Source organism: Notolabrus celidotus, chromosome 1, assembly GCF_009762535.1.
Source record: "Notolabrus celidotus isolate fNotCel1 chromosome 1, fNotCel1.pri, whole genome shotgun sequence".
NCBI classification, from domain to species: domain Eukaryota; kingdom Metazoa; phylum Chordata; class Actinopteri; order Labriformes; family Labridae; genus Notolabrus; species Notolabrus celidotus.
Window position 1 is genome coordinate 19830591 of NC_048272.1, and position 19704 is coordinate 19850294.

Genomic DNA, 19704 nt, shown 5'->3' on the forward strand with positions numbered 1-19704 from the left:
ATGCTGCCTGTTCCATTTGTTTTATTGTTTGAGTCATTGTCTCCTCGAGGGCTTCAAACCTTTGGTCCACATCGCCTCTGAGGCTCTCTGTTTATGGCACTCTCACTGGATGTCTTGCAGTTACTCCTCTGGAGAAGTTGTATTGTGTTATCAATGGAGGTTGCCACTGTGATGTTCACACTGCCGTCCTCCTCTTCATTGTCTTTATCTCCTTCATTTTCTCCTTCCAAATATATTTCACCCAAGAGGGAGCCATGCCGGCACCCCAGATCTTTGTTCTTACAGTTTTAACTGGTTGATGGATTTTAGTCAATGGATGTCTGGAAGTTATAAGTGAAATGAGCTGAGTTTCAGATAGTGACTTCATGACTTTCAGCCTCTTTGCTCCATCAAAGAGAATCAGAGAAACTCTGATTTTGATTGTGATGCTGGCTGATCACAGGCTTCATTGTTTTGGAGAGGAGAGCAGGCTTGTGGCTGCTCCTACTCCTGATAGAAACATTGGATAACGAATAATCGTAGAAAAGATGTCAATGATTATCTGCCCAGCCCTACTTTGTAGGTGATGAGCAGGATCTTGAAGTTGATTCGGAGCCAGTGGAGGTGCTGAAGGATGTGGTGTGATGTGATGTGAGCTCTGGAGTCATTAAATAAAGATATTATGTCAAAATTATGAGATAAAGACTTGAAATGAAAGGATCAAAAGTCAAATTATGAGATAAAAGTTTTAATTGTGAGATAAAAAGCAAATTTGTAATATTAAAAGTTGAAATTATGAGTTGGTAAGTTTAATGTAAGAAAAAAAAGATGTTATGGGATAAAAAGTCTTATTTATGAGATATAAGAAGTCGAATTATGAGATAAAAAGTTATAACCCTGAGACAAAAAGCAAATCTCTGATATTAAAAGTTGAAATTATGACTTAGTGAGTTGTGAATATGAGAAAAAATATATATAGCTGGAGACAAAGTCGCATTTATGAGATACAAGAAGTCAAATTATGAGATAAAAAAGTTTTAATCATGAGGTACAAAGTAAATCTATGATATCAAAAGTTGAATTTATAATTTATGAATATGAGAAATAAATATATTGTGTCTAAATTATGTGAAAATAAGTCTTATTTATGAGATAAAAAGTCAAAATTATGAGAATAAAGGAACTAACTTTCCATCAAACCTATTTTTAAAAAAAACTTTTAGCCACAATTTGGACACAACCACTCCCTCACAGCCCCCCTCTGTGCAGACACCCTGCTTTAAACCCCCCCCCCCCCCCTTCCCCCCACCTGTGAAACGTAGGAAGTGTGCTCAGAAACCTTTACCGACAGCGGGCCTCAGCGTCTGGATTCCTCTGAACTTTCCTGTGCTGAAAAGAGCGGCCTGTATTTGTGCACTGATTTGTGTCCCTGTGTGCTTCTGTGCATGTTTGTGTGCAGCCGAGCCACACTGAGGTTCTTGGCAATTTCTCATGCAGGGAGATTTCTGCTGAGTGCACATTTCCACTTCAGTTCAGTCAATAGTCTGCCTTTTAAAGAAGAGCTATCAATAGCACTTTCCACCATCAAGGTGTTAAACCTGTCAGCACATCCACCAGATCTGTCAGCACTTTCACAATAATATTACACCAAAATTACTTTCAGATTGTTATTGCAGAAATCAGAGTTTCTCTTAGCTGCAATGACAGAACATCAGCTTGTCACAGCGATTAGACTCGATGCAGCACTCCTCTCTTGTGGGCTTTTATGTGGGCTCCAGAGCTTAATGCCAGAATTTACTCCGGAGTTTACCTTTTCCCTCTTGATGGAACGTTTTCATTAAAAGCATAACAAAAGCCTCGGCATTGGAAAGAAAGACACCATGGCAACATGGCTTATGTGCGTTTGTTTTGCACACAGAGCTCCAACCTCAGAGAATAAAACTTTAAATGTTAAGTTTAAGCTCACCTTTTCACCCTGCTGCAGCTTTGCAGAACTTTTCTCTGCGGCACTTGTTCATAAACTCATTGTTGCTTAATTAATAATAATAATAATAATAATAATAATTATTATTATTATTATTATTATTATTATTATTATTATTATTATTATTATTTCTATAGCACTTTTCTAAACAAAGTTACACAGTGCTTCACAGAAAGACATATATATAATATTTATAGTAATGATAATACATAAATAAATGAATCAATGAATAAATGAATAAATAAAGAAACTCCAAAGTACTAGAATGCATTACAAGACATCAAGAGCAGAATAACATGTAAACATAGTTATGAAGGCCTTTAACAAAACAAAAAAAGTTTTAAGAAGCGATTCAAAATTACTTACAGAAGTAGCACGCCTTATTTCAGCTGGTAGGTCGTTGCACAGTTTAGGAGCCCGGACTGAAAAAGCCCGAAAGCCCATGTCGGCTGATCTGAGAGGGCAGGCAGGCTTAAGCTTGATTTATACTTCAGCGTCGAATCGACGGCGTAGCCTACGCTGGAAGTCTGCATAGCTCCTGTACCTACGCAGAGGCTGACATACGTAGCTGACGTGCACCTCCTCCAAAATGTAACAACCCGTAGAATCGACGCGGACCGCAATCCCTGTGATTGGTCCGTCCGGCAGCATTGTATTTCCCGCATTTACAGCACTTCTTCAGCACATCGACTGTGTAATTCATCTCCTCCTCTTTATTCTTCATATAATCATGTCTGTATGATAAACAGCAACATGTATCAGCTGTAGATTAACATAACACGCTCCGAATCGCTGAGGAAAAGTAAACAGAGATCGTAGCAGGGCCGGAAGCAGGCGACCGGCTATCAGAGAGACCACACTGCCCTCAAGCGTTTCGGCGGAGAGTTGCTGTGCTACATGGACACATCGACGCACAAGTATGTAGTGCTCACGTCCGCATCAGCCCCTGCTACGTAGGGGCGATGCAGAAGTATAAATCAGCCTTTATACCTAGTGAAGGTCTGTGATGTACTGGGGAGCCAGATTGTGTAGAGCTTCATAAGTTAGTAACAACATTTTGAAATCAATGTGTAATTTAACAGGAAGCCAGAATTTGAGTTATGTGATCTGATTTTCCAGTGATTAATCGTGTATGTGTTTCTCTTGTAGACCCTTTCACCTGGCGAAGAAAAATAAAGGGTGTTACTGCAGACACAATAAAAGTACAAATATAACAAAAAAACGTGAAGCAAAGAGTTTTCATCTTCTAATTGGTGTCTCTGGGTGGATAGAAGACCTCTAGGCACTGAGACTGCATTCATCTTGGCATCAGTTCAACGCAAGGAGAGGGCAGTTATTTATGGAGGAGATTTATGACCCGAGGACCAGCAGAACTCCATCAGTATGGTTGGCACAATGCTTGTGCAGATATAAAGATGCTCAAGAGAAACCAGAGGGCAAAACAAGTGGAGCTCTGGCAGGTAGAAGTGCCCTGGCACTGTAGCTGAAAGGAATGGGAACAGATGGACGTGTGAGATTTGCATTCAGGTGGCTTCCGCCTCAGGCCCTTCTTTGCCCCAGGCTGTGTCATTTGCATTGAAAAATGATTCCTGCTCCTCTCCTTGAGCTATATGACTCACTCGGGGCTTATAGGCACAGATAAGTTGTGAAGGGGTGTGCAGAGATAGGCCTGGATCGATAGCTGCGGCGCTCAAATCACTCACGGCTGACATCAATGCATACAGTCAGGCCGACAAGCTCCATATATCGCTATTGTTCTGGCTGCGCTCTCTTTTCACGCAAGTGGTTTTAATGACAAGAGATCAGTTTATCGTAAGTAATGTGCTGACAAATAGCTCTTTATTTGGCTTTCATGTGGGTTGAGATCATTTTTGTTCTTCAGATTGAGACAAATGATCCTGCAGCATACAAAGTGCTGCATAGCTATTCTTACAGTGTGTTGACACCAGAGCAGAATCAAAGAGCTTCTCTCAACAGCTGAGATATGAAACTGAGGAAGTGCATTTCTTCCATTGCTGGTTACATTCAGCATTATTAGGTTTTCTATATATTGAACTTGTAATATGATGCTGGGTTCATGACACTATTTTTTCATACATTTCAAGGGACTTTGTACACACCAATCGACAACCTCCGGCAGTGAGAATTGAAGCCAATGTGGAAGTGTTAAAAACTGAAGTTTCTCAAGTGTCCGCTTGAGGCTGGCTCCAGAAGTACCTGAAACCACATACACACTCATCCAAAAAAGCCGATCTTTACAGCAGAAATAAACATGTTTACAGCCTGGTACAAAAAAAAAAAACTAAACAAAAAAAGTTTAGTTCCAAAACGCTGTTTTGAAGACAATCGTCGCCTGGTGCCGTATCGGAAATGCTGACCGCAACCTAACTTCGCCTGATATAGTGTGAGGTAAAGAGGCGGGTCTTTAACCTTTTCGCTAACAGCTACAGGGTGCCCGCCTGTCAATCAAGTCAGCCATGCCCTTATTTGGGCAAAACTCTTAAGTTTGATATCTTCAAAAATATTGAGTTATTAAAAAAATTAGAGGAATTTAATACATAGAGAAATGAACTACTCAGACCTAAACTGTTTTTTGAACCACGCTGTAAACATGATTACTTCTGCTGTAAAGATCGTCTTCTATGAATTGGTGTGTATGTGGTTTCTGACGTTTCTGCAGCCAGCCTCAAGTGGACACTCGCTCCATGAACTGCAGTTTTTAACACTTCCACATGGGCTTCACATTTTATGACCGGAAGTTGCCACTTGAGTAAAATCCAAAACTGACAATATGACTAGTATAGAAATCACACTACCAACTAGTGTTCAGGCTTAACTTTCAATCTACTTAAACACAGGCGTACAGGCGTTTCTGCAGCTAGCCTCTAGTGGACGCTCAATGAACTGCAGTTTTTAACACTTCGGCATGAGCTCTGTATTTTAAGACTGGAGGTTGCTACTTGATTTGTCCCCTCTGAGGGGTGTTGTTTACAGATTATGAAGTGTTGCAGTATGGCTCTCTATTTTGTGAAGTATTCCAGTACTGTAGGCTAAGTAAGAAGTTGAAATTTGAAAACATAAGCTTGTTTTGGAAATAAATAGTATTATACGTAAGAAATTAAAACATGCATATATACTGATCGTATTGCATTCACATGAGAAAAAATATCCTGCTCTTTTTTCTGAATTAACGAGTTATTGGGAGGCCTGCCTGAACATAAACAGAAGCTCTAAACTGTATGCGGTTAAGATATTTTCAAAGTGAGATTATTTTAAAAATCCCAGTTTCCACTGACTAATTTCAGTTCAGAAAATGTAAAATACGTTTTACATTTCTGCGCTATTACTGTAATGTCTGTTTCGAGATTCCCAGATGATTAACTCGTAAATTCAGAAAAACAGAAGCAGAATTTTTTTTTTCACATGTGACTGTAATACGCTTCATTACATATAAGCTAAGTAATACATAATAAATAGTGGAAACTGTTGAAGCACTTGCAACGTAAAATTGCACTGTAATGAAAAAAAAATCAATAATATAAATATGATTTGTGAAAAGTGAAAAGGACGAATGCTTTCTGTAACGTGTCCTTGATCAGCTTCTCTTCTGCACAAGCTTTTTAGTCCACACTGTTTGGCTCTGCTGGAGAAGCTGAGGATTTTTACAATCACTGCAGGTTCTGTTGTGTTTGTGATTGACACTATCTAAATAATTCTCCTGGAGAGCATCTTACCCATCAGTGTTCTGCTTATGTGTAAACAGATGCTCCAAACTTCCAACTGTTATTTGTTGATCCTTGTCTGCTGTGGGCATGCCTCCCTTTCTCTCTGACTCATAACACTCCACTCACCTGCTGCTGTGCCTTGCAAGGAAAGATAATGCTTTGCAAGATGGTTGAATTCAGATAGTCTGCTTCCATTACGGCTTTAATGTAAAGTCAGAGTCCACGAGGCTGCCTCCTGAAAAGTTTGAGATTACACGTTATTTTCCAGGCGTGTCTTTAAGTGTCTGCAGGCTGCCTGTCACTGTGAGTGGCTGCTGCCGGCGTTGCAAATATGTGCCGCGGTGTTTAGCACAGGGACGGATTTAATTAGCGTACATGGGGCTCTTCTACACGCATGATGCTGTCATATTATCTTTTATGTGGGGGAGGATGATCCCTCACTGGCAGCATCAACACGGACCACGTGATAGCTGGGTCAACAAGATTTTCCCCTGTGATGTCAGTCTGGTTTTAACAGCTGGTTCAGAGCATGTTTTCATTCAAAAAGCCAGCGGTGATTACGGTAAGCCTCAGGCATGACAGATTATGATTTGACAGTGCTCAGGGGCAGGTTAGGTAACTCTGATATCAAGCTGTAGGTGTGATTTTCTATCTGCTTACACATTCGGCCTTGTAAAAGTTATTTTAGATAAGAAGATAAGAAGCCGAAGCTCTCACCTTTAAGACTTATTCCTAAAAAGTGGAAGAGATAATTAAATCACAGATACCACAATGCTTTGGAATGATTTACTCTTCTGTAGTTTCACAAAAGATCCTGTGTGGATGGGAAAGTTTCATGACCAAATGCCTCAAAGGAAATAAAAGTACACAATAAAGTGTGCACTCAGAGATCGCATAAAAAGGCTAAGCAGTCTTCCGAATGTGTAATTTGGGTGATGGAAGATGTTATCTATAGGTTTACTCTCGATTTGAATTCTCCAATGCATCGAAGGCAGTCAGCAGTGTTTCCCATTGAAAACATTAGAAACATTATCCACACAAACAAACACACGGACAGCTTTCTCTTTGTTAACACACCAGCACGTTCTGCCCCGCCTCCTGTCGCGTTGTCTCACCTGTAAGTGTCTGGGCTTTTGACAATATTGATCAATAGTACATTTTCTTATTTAGTCCAAATAACACAACGCTCAATACTCCTTTTTTACAAAAGGTGAAACAGTCGATCAGCGTGTGGACAAGTCATTTTTAACATGCAAGATTGCACCTCCATCAATGCTTATTACCTCTTTCACACGCTACAGCCCGCCTCTTTACCTCACACTTGCTCGACTGAAGTTATGTTGAGTTCAGCATTTCCAATATGGCTGCTGCCGACAATTGGCTTCAAAACAGCGCTTCAAAAACAGATTGGTGTTGTTCCGGCTACTATGTCCATTTATTATACAGTCTATGGTGCCATCCTAAAAACCCAAGGTAAATAGTCAGGGTAGAGTCCCAACAAACTGCTAGTAGCTTTCTTTGCATTGAATTATGGGACATTTCAATTATTTAAATTTGATGAATCACAATTTAATAATTTTATCAATTGAGAGCACTTTTTTAAAATGACCATTAGTCAACACTGATTGAATGTTTTCTGTAAATCTGACCCATCCATTGCTCCGATCTTCCTATCCAAAGTAAGTTTTGGACTTTACAGTCTATATAACCTTTCACCAGAACAACAAGGTGGAGGGATAACTGAATTGGCTCTACAGTGATACCTCCAGCTTCATATTCTGAAGCGTTGGGTGGAACTATACTTTGCAAAAAGATGAATTTGAAACCAGAGTCATCATTTTCTCTTAGCATTTGTTGCAACTCTTATCTGCCTTTGCAGTGTGTTGAAATATGTTAAATTGCTTTAGAGATATTTGTGCTTACTTTTCAAAAATGTGAATGTGAGAGAAAACACAGCAACCTTCTAGTCAATATAAACATGCACAGCTGCCCATATTCCCTAAAAACAGTGTTCCTGCCTCCAGATAAGTCATCTCTAAAACATCACTATAACCTGACAGCAGCAGTATGTGTTCCGTCTGACTTTAGGGAGTGTTTGTTTGCATGCTTGGATAGCAAAGAACTATTTCAACCCCCCCTCCAGCAACTCAGCCTCCCCTTCCTCTCTCTGAAATTAACTCTTAATGAGGCACGCAGCACTCTGTGTTAGTTTAACTGTGCCAACATTTGGGTACCTTCCAGGGCCTCAGCAGCCGGAGCAGCCGAGTCCACCAGCACCACGGCTCCTTGTGAGGGAGGAGAGGAGCTCCGGGCCATTCCTGCGGAGACTGCGGCTGATTCAGGAGAGCGCGGCAAAGAAATCCTCAAGGAAAGCTCCGGCTCAAGGGATATCGCTGAAGTACAGAACTAAATTATATTGACAGGGAAGTGATGCACCCTATATTGTAGATCAAGAGTTCAATTCCAGACCAAAAAGATTAAACCTAAGCTTGCCTTGGGATTCAGGCTCATTCCTGCTCTGTATTATGGTGTTCACATGGCGGACAGATCCATTAGAAAACCAATTGGGCCTCCAGAGTTGCGTAAACAGAACTGTGGAGCCCACCGTAATGACATTGGCAGCATAAACCAGAGTACCAGTATTATGTTAGTGCTGCTCATTGCATCTCCTGACCTTGATCAGAGGTGGCAAAAACACCTTATTACAGGCCTGTGGTCATCTTATGGTTCATTGATTTCTACAGAGAGAGTCCGGACTCACATATGTATAGGCATGATAATGTGCACACACACATACTGACACAATACACACTGGCTCAGACACACACATTCTCTGCCATGATTTGATTTCTACACAGACATGACATGAATCCAATTAATTCAGGATGAGGATCAATGGCGAACCATTTCCATGAGGGAAAATTGCTTTTGGATTTCGACTCCGTCAGCAGTGCTGCTGTTATTTGAAGGTGGCTCAGAAATGAGAGATGTAAAGGAGCCCTGCACCGCTGCAACGTTTTTTATGTCCCAGTCTTTTGATGTATTTTCACACACATGGCCCCTCTGCTTTAATTTTGAATGTGTACCGTTTTTTAAACTGATTGAGTAATAAAATGATATTAAACCTCCTTCAAAGACGTCTTTGACAATAAAAAAGGAAGTGTAAAATGGAAGCTCATTTGAAACAAGATAATACTGCCTTTATAATTATGTGAGGAGAAATCCATTACAGTGCTTAATCTGTGTTTTTTCATCTTTACTTTTAGTTTTAAACACAAGATACCTGGAAGTATCTTGGAAGTAAATTGCTTATTGTGCAGGCAGACTTAGTCCTCACTGTTTTGATTTATACCCACGAAAAGTTCTGCATGCACATCAGTCTTGTATAACCTGTGAATACCTCTTGGCATCTCACACAAATTCACAAAGAAACCATAGGCGAACAACAATCAACAGATATAAACCCATCAGATACTTGGACCATGTGCCTTTGGCCATCGAGCAATTAGAGAGCCAGGGGATCCAGTAAGAAGCCTGATAAAGTCCACTTCTGGAGGTGGTTGAATGGATCAATCAACATACACATTTCATCCAAGGGAGAGGGGTCTGATCACATGAAACAAGGAATCAAGCGATATTTTTTTCACCTATAATTAACCACAAGGTTGTTGCATTCAACTAAACCTTGCTTGTAAAAAAGAGGAAAAGAGCGATTGAAACCGGGAACCTCAAAACAGGTGCAAAGTAAATGATGGACATTAACGTTACATTGCAACATAGGATAAGGATACAAGTATACATTGAAGCTGGGGCTACATGGTAACAGAACCAAAAGGCACTCATGCACAGGTAAAAGTAAAGGTAAACGTACTTTAGCAGAATCCTCAGTCTCCACACCAAGCTCCACTCAACCTGCATTTCCCACCAAATAAGCTTCATTGACAATTTTAATCTCTTCTGGAACCGGCACACTTTCTACAGGTCAGACGGCATCCACCACTCCACACTTGGTACCCGCACATTAGCAGCAAACATGAACCATCGCCGTTCACACATCAACACCTGCATGACTGTTTACTTTCCCCTCACACGCCCCTCCCCCTCCCTCTACTCCACCACCTCCAAGCACTGTTCTCCATGCGGGCTCCCCCTACTGGCCCCTTGCGTCATTACTCCCATGTACATCATCTGTTCACCCCATTCCCGTCATCACGACAGAGAGGTTTTCCATCCGGTCACGCATAACTCCCGAACTACATCACAAAAACAAACATCACGTGAACCTGGCTAATCTCCGTCCACTTACCCGATCCGTGCAGCCAATCACCACCACCGGTCAACTGATACTGGCCCTTTTCAACACTCGCTCCCTCAATAATAAAAGCCTCATTCTGAACGATTTCACTACAGACAATAACCTGATTTCCTCTGCAACACCTAAACATGGCAAAAACCCCTGGAATACATCATACTCAACCAAACCACCACCACTGGATACACATACATAGACAAACCCCGCCCACAAGGGCGGGGGGTGGCATTGCTGTCATCCACCGGAAAAACATCAAACAACCACCATCTCCATCCCTGCTGTCCCATCATTTGAACATCTCATCTTCAAGCTCTCCGGTCCAACTCCTCTAGTCACAGCCATCATTTACCGCCCCCCCAAGCCACATTCTTCCTTCCTCTCTGACTTCTCGGATTATCTCACTCAACTCTGCGCCATCTCTCCATCTGTTCTCCTCCTGGGCGACTTCAACCTTCACATCGACAACCCAAACTGCAAATCTGCCTCAGAATTTCTAGATCTACTGCAATGCCACAACTTCATACGACAAATCAACTTCCCCACACACAGCCGTGGTCACATTCTGGACTTGGTCTGCTCCACCAACATCAACCTGCAACAGCTATCCAGTCACAATCTTCACATCTCCGACCACCTAGCTATCACAATGGACATCAACATTCCCATCCCCACCCCAAAACACAAACGGACAATAACCTTCAGAAACCTCAAATCCATCTGTCCCACAGCTCTCTCAGCCTCTCTCACCCACATACTGTCCACCTCCCCTCCCCCACTGTCTGACAACCCCCGTGCCCTGGTCAGTTTCTACAATGATACACTCTCCTCCTGTCTGAACAAACTCGCGCCCACCAAAACCAAATCAGTCTCCTTCAATACCTCTGCCCCCTGGTTCACCCCTGAACTCCACGTCATGAAATCCTGCAAACGGCAACTGGAACGACTCAGCAATAAAACCGGTTTATCAGTACATCACCAAGCCCTCATCGATCACCCCCAACAATACAAAGATGCACTAAATTCAACCCGGTCCACCTACTATTCCAACCTGATCCACACTGGCGCAAATAACCCGAAGGCTCTGTTCACCACAATAAACTCCATCCTCAAACCACCCGACAACATCTCATCATTCACTGCTGAAAATGTCAGTCTTTCCTCCTCTACTTCCAAACAAAAATCAATACCATCTACAGTAACCTCAACACCTCCAGCACACCCCCCCCCCCCCCCCCCCCCCCCCCCCCCCCCCACCTGTCTCCCCTCCCTCCACCACTAAGCCCCTATCTAAGTTTTTCCCAGTGTCCCCAGCAGAACTACAAATCCTCATAACCTCATAACTCTGGACCCCATGCCATCAAAATCCATCAAGGACTGCCTCCCTGCCATCTCACCTCTGATCACTACCATCATCAACTCCTCCCTCAGCTCCGGTTCTGTCCCTCAACCCCTCAAACTGGCTGCTGTTACCCCCATAATCAAAAAACCCGGACTCAACCCAGACAACCCAAGTAACTTCCGCCCCATCTCCAACTTCCCTTTTCTGTCGAAAATACTGGAACGTGCCGTTGCCTCTCAAATGAAAACCCACCTCTCTTCCAATAATCCGTTTGAACCATTTCAATCCGGCTTCAGACCCAAACACAGCACCGAAACAGCCCTCCTCAAAGTCACAAACGACCTCCTCCTCTCTTCAGATTCCGGACACCTCAGCATTCTCATCCTCCTCGACCTCACCGCAGCCTTTGACACCATCAACCACACCATCCTCCTCTCCCGTCTACAAACAACTCTACACATTACCGGCACTGCACTCTCCTGGATCAGATCATACCTCACTGACAGACACCAATTCATCAATATCAACAACTGCACCTCACCCACAGCTCCCCTGTCCCAAGGCATCCCCCAGGGTTCGGTGCTTGGTCCCCTCCTCTTTACTCTCTACATCCTCCCAATCGGTCAAATCATCCGTCGTCACGGTCTCCGCTTCCACTGCTACGCTGATGACATTCAACTTTACATCTCCACCAATTCCATAACTGCTCCAACCCTCTCCACCCTGACCATCTGCCTGACTGAAATTAAATCCTGGATGCAAAAAAACTACCTCTAACTCAACTGTGAAAAATCTGACCTCATAATCATCGGCCCCAAATCCCTCACCACAACCACCAACAACTTCAACCTCCCCATCGACAATGCTTCCCTCACTCCGTCCTCACATGTTCACAACCTTGGTATCATTTTGGACTCCTATCTCACTCTGGAACAGCACATCAAGCACATCACCAAAACCGCCTTCTTCCACCTTAAAAATATCGCCCGTCTCCGTCCATCTCTCTCCTTCTACACCGCTGAAACCCTGATCCATGCCTTTATCACTTTCAGACTCGACTACTGTAACAGCATCTTCTATGGCCTTCCTTCAAAACAACTCAACAAACTACAATACATCCAGAACTCTGCCGCCCGCCTGCTCACCCACACCCGCTCCCGTTACCATATCACCCCTGTCCTCCAAAACCTCCACTGGCTCCCTATCAAACAGCGCATACATTTCAAAATCCTCCTTCTCACCCACAAAGCCCTCCATAACCAGGCCCCCTCTTACCTCACCGACCTGCTCCATCACCAAACCCCCTCCCGTAACCTCCGATCCTCCAATGCCCACCTCCTCTCCCTACCACCTGACACCAAGCACCGAACCTTGGGGGACAGAGCTTTCTCTGTCGCCGCCCCCACCCTCTGGAACGCCTTACCACTTAACATTTGAAACTGCCCCAACCTGTCCACCTTCAAATCACTCACCAAAACCCACCTATTTAGAATTGCTTTTAACGTATGATTGCTTTTAAATGTATTTTATTCATGTTTTTATTATTCTGTTGTTTTATATATTGTGCAGCGTCTTTGAGTTTTCAGAAAAGTGCTTTATAAATAAAATGTATTATTATTATTATTATTTATTGATCACCATCGGGGAAATTCAATTTTTCACTCGTGTTCTTTTTTTTTCTTTATCATGCTACATACACACATAGTTTGATATACATACAATAATGCACTTATGAGAGATGTCAGAGTTGGGGGATTGGTCGAGGGCACATCAGCAGTGACCAGGCAAATGGACCTGCACCTCTCCAGCCACCAGTCCACTTGCCAATCTTTGTCTACTCTAGGACTTGAACCGGTGACCCCCCAGTCACTATGAAACATGCTAAATCCATCAATAAATCTCTATTAATATAGCGCCAAATCACACCAAACTTCATCTGAAGACTCCAAACAGAGCAAGTCTAGGCCGTACTCTATATTCTATTATTAACAAAGACACAACATCAAGACAGGATAAGATCCAGTCCCATCTTACAGACAGGACTCAGTCTGATCTCATCTTAATCCACCATGAGCAGAGCACATCTGCTGAGCCGTGTTGGAGAGAGGGATAGAGGAGATGAAGAAAGAGAGATGATGGATAGTAGTTGTTGTAGCACCAGTGGTTACGGCAGCGAGTCAGAGGACCCTACGAGACAAGGGAGCTCAGGGACTTCAGATAGGTCTATGGTTAGTAACTTCAATGGGAAAGGGAGAGTTAAAGTAGGTGATAGGCAGAGAGATAGGATCCCAGTGTGTCAGAACAGACTTGGGTACCTTTAAACAGACCTCAATGAGTCCCCTGCAACATGCAAAAAAATGTGAGCAGTGCCAAAAAAGTTACACAAAAAAGTAAGAAAAAAAAAACAAGGAACTTCTGGTTTGTTTGAAATAACAAGCCTTATTCCCTCGAGGCCCAGCCACTCTGCAGATATGCCGATAGTCAGGCTGATATCCCAAACCCAGTTGTTTTCTTCCCTGCTCTTTTCTCTGAAGCTTGGGAAAGAGAGCTACAGATAGAAAGAACATTTGTGTTGCTAATCCTCTTCTGCAGAAAAACACTCGCTCTTTGTTCATCTCCTGGATCATGTCCAAGGTTATTTCGAATTTTTGACTGCCGAATAATCCATGACAGAATACACATCTCCAATCAGATTAATTGAAAACAGTGATTGCTGCTGTTCAGGGCTTAAAAGAAAGTGTTGCAGACAAATCACAGTTTAAAACCAAATCAATACAGCTCACTGAGCTAAATTAGGCCGAAACACTTTGAAAGCAGTTAATGACAAATCCTGTCGAGTGTGGAGATTGAATGGGTCAATAGCTCAAACAAGCTGGATACAATCATGTTATGTCACATGGACAAGCCCATTAAAGCAACATGCGCAAGCCATATGCGGGATGTCTTTGAGGGAGAAGACCTTTTAATGCAAATGTGTAAATATTCAGAGGCTGTGTAAACTCCAGAAGGGTAGAAAAGCCAGCGTTGTATCTTTTATCTTTCTGTGTTGCTGAAAGGATTCAGGCGATGTGGTTTAAAGGTGTCTGTGAGTGTGCAGAGCCTTTTTGTTTGTGCTGCTTTTTGGGGAGAAATGCAAAAGGATGATTTATCAGCAGGTGGTGCAGCTATCAAAAAGAAAGGGTAGAAGACAGGGACTACTCTGATTCCTGCTTACTCTGATGCTGCTACTTTTTCTTCACCAGCTGAAGCCGAGCCACAGACGTTGGAGGCTTTGGAGGTGATCTATGACGACGTTCCAAGCGAGGACCCTCTCTCTCCTGACGACGGTTAGTAGCTGCAACAGAATCATGGACATGTTAACACTAGGGTTGCAAAATTCCGGGAATTTTCAAAGTTGGAAACTTTCCATTGGAATTAACAGGAATAAACCAGGAATTTACTAAATTGAAAGTTGGCTCTTAATAGGGAACTTAAATATAGTTGGGGAAAATATATTTCAACATAATCCTGACTAAAACAACCAGATTTCATGCAAGTACAGTTGAATATCTATGCTATTCCTCAATCACATGCACATGGCACACTGCTTACTGCAGGGCTATTGAGACCACGCCCCCTACATTCACCGTGCATTCCTTCATCACTGGCACAGATGATTTCTAGAATCCTGCAGAGGCTAGGCTTGAGAAGCTTGAGGGAAGATGCTCTTTTATTTGCATGCTGAATGGGATTTTTTTGGAGGGAGAGGGGCTCTTTTCATTTAACATTTTGAACGGGATTTTGTTGGGATTACATATTTGTTCATTTTTCAATGGGTTGGGTCGGGGGGATGAGTAATATTTTACTCAACATTCATGTTTTTGTTCTTCAATGAAAGAATTGATTGTTCAATACAAATAAATCTGTTTTAATTGTATTATTTTGGATGGATGTCTGCTTATAACAAAACAAATATTTATGCTTGGATATGATACCTTTCCATTAAATTCCCATAATTCCTATGGAAAGTTTACAATTTGGAATATTTCCAAAATTCCCTAGCTTAACTTCCCATGGAAATTTACCGGAAACTTTCTGGAAATTTACCGAAAGTTTTCCACCCCTTTTCAACCCTAGATAACTCCAAGCGGCTGTCTCCGGTCTAAAAATATGAGTCCAATGTGGAAGTGCTAAAAACTGCAGTTCATCAAGGATCCGCTTGATGCTGGCTCTGGAAGTACTGGAAACCACATAGACACCAATTGAAAAAAGACGATCTTTACAGCAGAAATAAACATGTTTAAAGCCTGGTTCAAAAGACGAGTGTAGTCTGGATAGCTAATTTCTCGATCGGCACACACTGTACGGGGGGGGGGGGATTTTTTCATAACGCAGCAGTTTCAAACATATTTAGATCAGAAGTCTTCCAATGAGCGGCACAGCTGACTTGATTGACAGGCGAGAACACTGTAGCTGTTGGCGAGGAGGCTCAAAGCCCGCCTCTTTACGTCATAATCGCTCCACAGCAGCAATATGGCTCCCGCCAAGGATTGGCCTCAAAGCAGCTCTTCAGAAACAGATGGGTGACGTCATCGATACCACGTCGACTATTTATACAGTCTATGGTTAACACTCATACAATCTGATGGGAAGCTTCTGATGTGTGATATCTTTCTTTTTTGAGCAGATATGATCTATGAGGACGTTCAGCGAGATAGTGGTCCTGTGGATGCAAACAATGGATGGAGCTCCAGTGAGTTTGAAAGCTATGACGAGCAATCTGATAACGAAGCCAAACAACCAACAAAGAGCAAGGTAGCGTCACAGTTTGTGTGCACGTGCATGACTTATTTTAAATCAACCTTTTCAGTTTACTTGAAATGACACCTTGATCTTTTCAGTGCTTTCCAACACTTAAATAACAATCAAGCAGAATATTTCATCCCCAGCACCTCAAGCATAGTGGTCCTTATTTATGTCTACAACTGGAGGGAATCTATAAAGAACATAAAAGATGTATAACGGGCTGTCTAGGATTTATACTTTCATTGTGGGATGAAAGTAAACAAGAGGCATTTCTGTTTGAAAAGCCTCAGATCTCTTCCTCTCCTCTGCCAAGGATGCTGTTCATCAGATTTGTGCAGCTCTGCTACACAGTGTCGTCCTTCCACATGATGGCACTGTGCTCACATTCACACTGTGCTGCACTCCCTTAATGCTCCACCGGCCTTCAACGTGCATGCACCGGTGCAGGCAGAGGGAAACTTTTTGAGTCATACTAATGGAAAGTATTTTGCTGAGTTGAATCATTATTAATGTATTGATTATTTTTACATTAGAGGATACTTTTATTAGGATTTAATTCATTGGAAAACAGAGTTAAATCAAAGCTTTGGGTGAAGACAGAAACCAAAGGAAGTGAAACATTGGCAGTTTTGGATGAGCATGAGTTTCTCAGGTATTTATTATCTGAAGTTCTGATACGAAAATTAGGGATGAGCATTTCAAGCCAAAATATTATTTGATAATCATTGGCATCTATTCGATTAGTCGAATAATAACCCCCCCAACACACACACACACAAACACACACACAGACACAGACCTGTCCCATTAACAGCCCGTTTGTGTGGCAGTTGTGTTAACCAGCATCAGGACGAGGTGCTGCTAGTAGCGAGCACTGACAGAGTCTGTCTCGATCTTTATGTCAGTGTTTCTGGACGCGGCGTTGCGTGTGTGTTTACATTATTCATGCTCAGTCTCTGGAAAGACGTGTGTAGTTGTGTGAGATTCAGAATAGGGATGGGCAATGATTTTCAGTATTCGAATATTCGTTCACTTTGTAAAAATCGAAGAGTTACTTTGAATATTTTCTCATTTGAAACGTAAAATGTTTCATGTTTTTTACCAGTGACTGGTTGTAACACGGTATTCCCGCCATACGGGGGCTATAGGAAAGGGATAATGTAGGGTTAGAAGGTTTTTATGTGAGAAAGAATCCCGACAGAGTGATGCTGAACCCCCGACGCGAAGCTCAGAGACTGAGCATGACTGTAAAATGTAAACACATGCCGCGTCACAGAAACACAGACGTAAAGATCGAGACAGCTGCTGTCAGTGCCCGCTCGTCATGCTGCTGTATTGTATACTGTGCTGTATATTGTATTACAACCAGGCGCCGGGGAAAACAATGAAAAATTGTACTTTTAAAATGAGAAAATATTCAAAGTAACTCTTCGATTTTTACAAAGTGAACGGATACTCGAATACTCAAAAATCATTGCCCATCCCGAATAGAAATCCAACAAAGTTCTTCCTCATGCTTGTGCCAGACTGCTGAGCAAAAGGAGGGACTCAGCTGCTGCACTGGTTGGACAATTAATAAAGAGACCTTGACTATTAGGTCCCAGGAACACTTATAGCTCAGCCCTCATCAAAAACACATTGTTTTTAATTAGTCTCACCCGATTAACTCTCCACCAAGTGTACCTGAAGTCCTCCTCTTGTTCAGTCCATTGCTTAATTCAAGAGAGAGCAGAGGCAGAGTTCACTTCCTTAATATCTGCCCTTAAACTGCCTGCACCCATCCTCCCATCCCTCAATAAATCAGTGTCGATTAGTCCCACACAGAATAACTCCAAGCCTTCACTCTCTATGCTTGTGATTAATTCCCAGTGTTGGCTAGCTTGTTTTGCCTCCGTTTTCCCTTTTTTCTACTTCCTCTTCCTTTTTTTCCCCCTCTTACCTCTTCATTGTGTGGCTAAACGCGCCCTGCTCCTGTGCCTCCGCTGTCCCTCGCCTGTCCCTGTCCAACACCTGTAGCTCACCCCTGAAGTGCGTCGGCTGAGGGATCGATGCGCCAAGACCAAACGTGAACTGGCCATGAGGCTGTCTGGCAAGAACAACTATGATGTCAAGGTATCTTCCCAGCAGCAAGTGAACATAGTTATGAACAGGACTCTTTGATATCTGCAAAGATTTACTCAGATTGCATGTTATTGATTAAGAATAAGCTGCACAATTTAACACATTTTATCAGAAAACGTCTAATTAAGTGATGGATGGAAAACAAATCTGAACATTCTGGAAGAAAAAATCAACAATATATAAATCAGTGGGAACTCCATCAACATGTTTTGTTTCATCACGGATCTTTGATCTGAACTGGACTTTAAACGTCACCCTCTGTGACATGCAAACACATTAGCAGCCTATAATTGACACAAAAACACAACAACTTTGTGTTTTTTACTCTTTAATTGGCTTATGTCCCTGTCACACCTTGACGATATAGCCAGCGTTTTCCCTATGTATCAAAATGCCTCTAAAACACTGACATACGCTGATGTTTTTTGCAATTTTTGGCGTATACATAGCATATTCATAACTTATGCCCAACTATAGTCCACTTGTGCAAAGCTCGCTGCAGCGTAATAATGCCGACAAAGTTTTTAAAAAGGCTGCCGCTCGTTAATGACGATGTATATCTTGTGAAGTTAGATGCACTTTCATTGGGGATTAAAAAATTGTGTGTTGTTAAAAAGTCTGCAGTCTCTCTTTGTAAGAACATGATGAGCCGTGGAGAGTGTCAGAGGAGTGAAACCAGCAGGAACACAGCCTCTGGTCTTTACAAGAAGTTACACTTAACATTTTGAACTTCATTTAACTCAACAACACCAGCTTTATCATTGAACACTACTAGACGCCGACATGCTGGCTTCAGCTTCTGTTTCAGAGGCTCTGCTATTTGACACTGAGTGAGGGCTCCAAGGCTTCTCACACTCACACACGCAGACACACAGCTCTGCGTGTGTACCATAGATGCCATCTCGCTCGACTCGAAGTGAGGCTGCCACAAAAACTGCTCCACCTAGTGGCTGGCTGCAGTATAGGTCAAAAAACTCTGTCTCCCCCATTCATTTGAATGGGGCTGCGGTCAAACTTAAAAAAAAAAAAACTACACGTCATTCGAGTGTTTCTCACATCTGTATGCTGTGGTGATATGCAGTTATTATTTGACTGTTTTGTGTTCAAGGTCTCTTTTTTCTGAAAAGTTTCTTTTTTATTAGTTATTAGAGTTTAAAAAAAGGGGTTTTACATCCGGGTTTACTTTGATTGACAGCTGCCGTAGAGAGAAACTCCGTAGGACCTAGGGAAGGTACGCTGTAGGGCGGAGCTTGTTACCGTGGAAACACACACATTCCCTACTGCGCAGACTCTGGCTGCAGAAAATTTACAAGATGGCAGCGTTCTGGAATGGGATATTTTGGCTTCCATTATCTATACAGTCTATGGTGTGAACTTGTGTCAACAATCATGTAATTTACCTCCAACTTATGACAGGCGTATGCCGGACGTATGAGCCATACGCTGCATACAGCTTACT

At 42.4% G+C, this 19704-nt stretch overlaps 1 protein-coding gene across 1 annotated transcript in view; it reads left to right on the plus strand.

Annotated features, from left to right (window-relative positions):
* arhgef10la (Rho guanine nucleotide exchange factor (GEF) 10-like a) overlaps positions 1 to 19704 on the plus strand; it is a 218187-nt gene that overhangs the window by 24916 nt on the left and 173567 nt on the right. Inside the window, exons 4-7 of the mRNA XM_034684285.1 lie at positions 7930 to 8085; positions 14580 to 14665; positions 16006 to 16133; positions 18141 to 18236. Of these exons, the coding sequence (XP_034540176.1) occupies positions 7930 to 8085; positions 14580 to 14665; positions 16006 to 16133; positions 18141 to 18236 (466 nt within the window). The remainder of the gene's footprint in view (positions 1 to 7929; positions 8086 to 14579; positions 14666 to 16005; positions 16134 to 18140; positions 18237 to 19704) is intronic.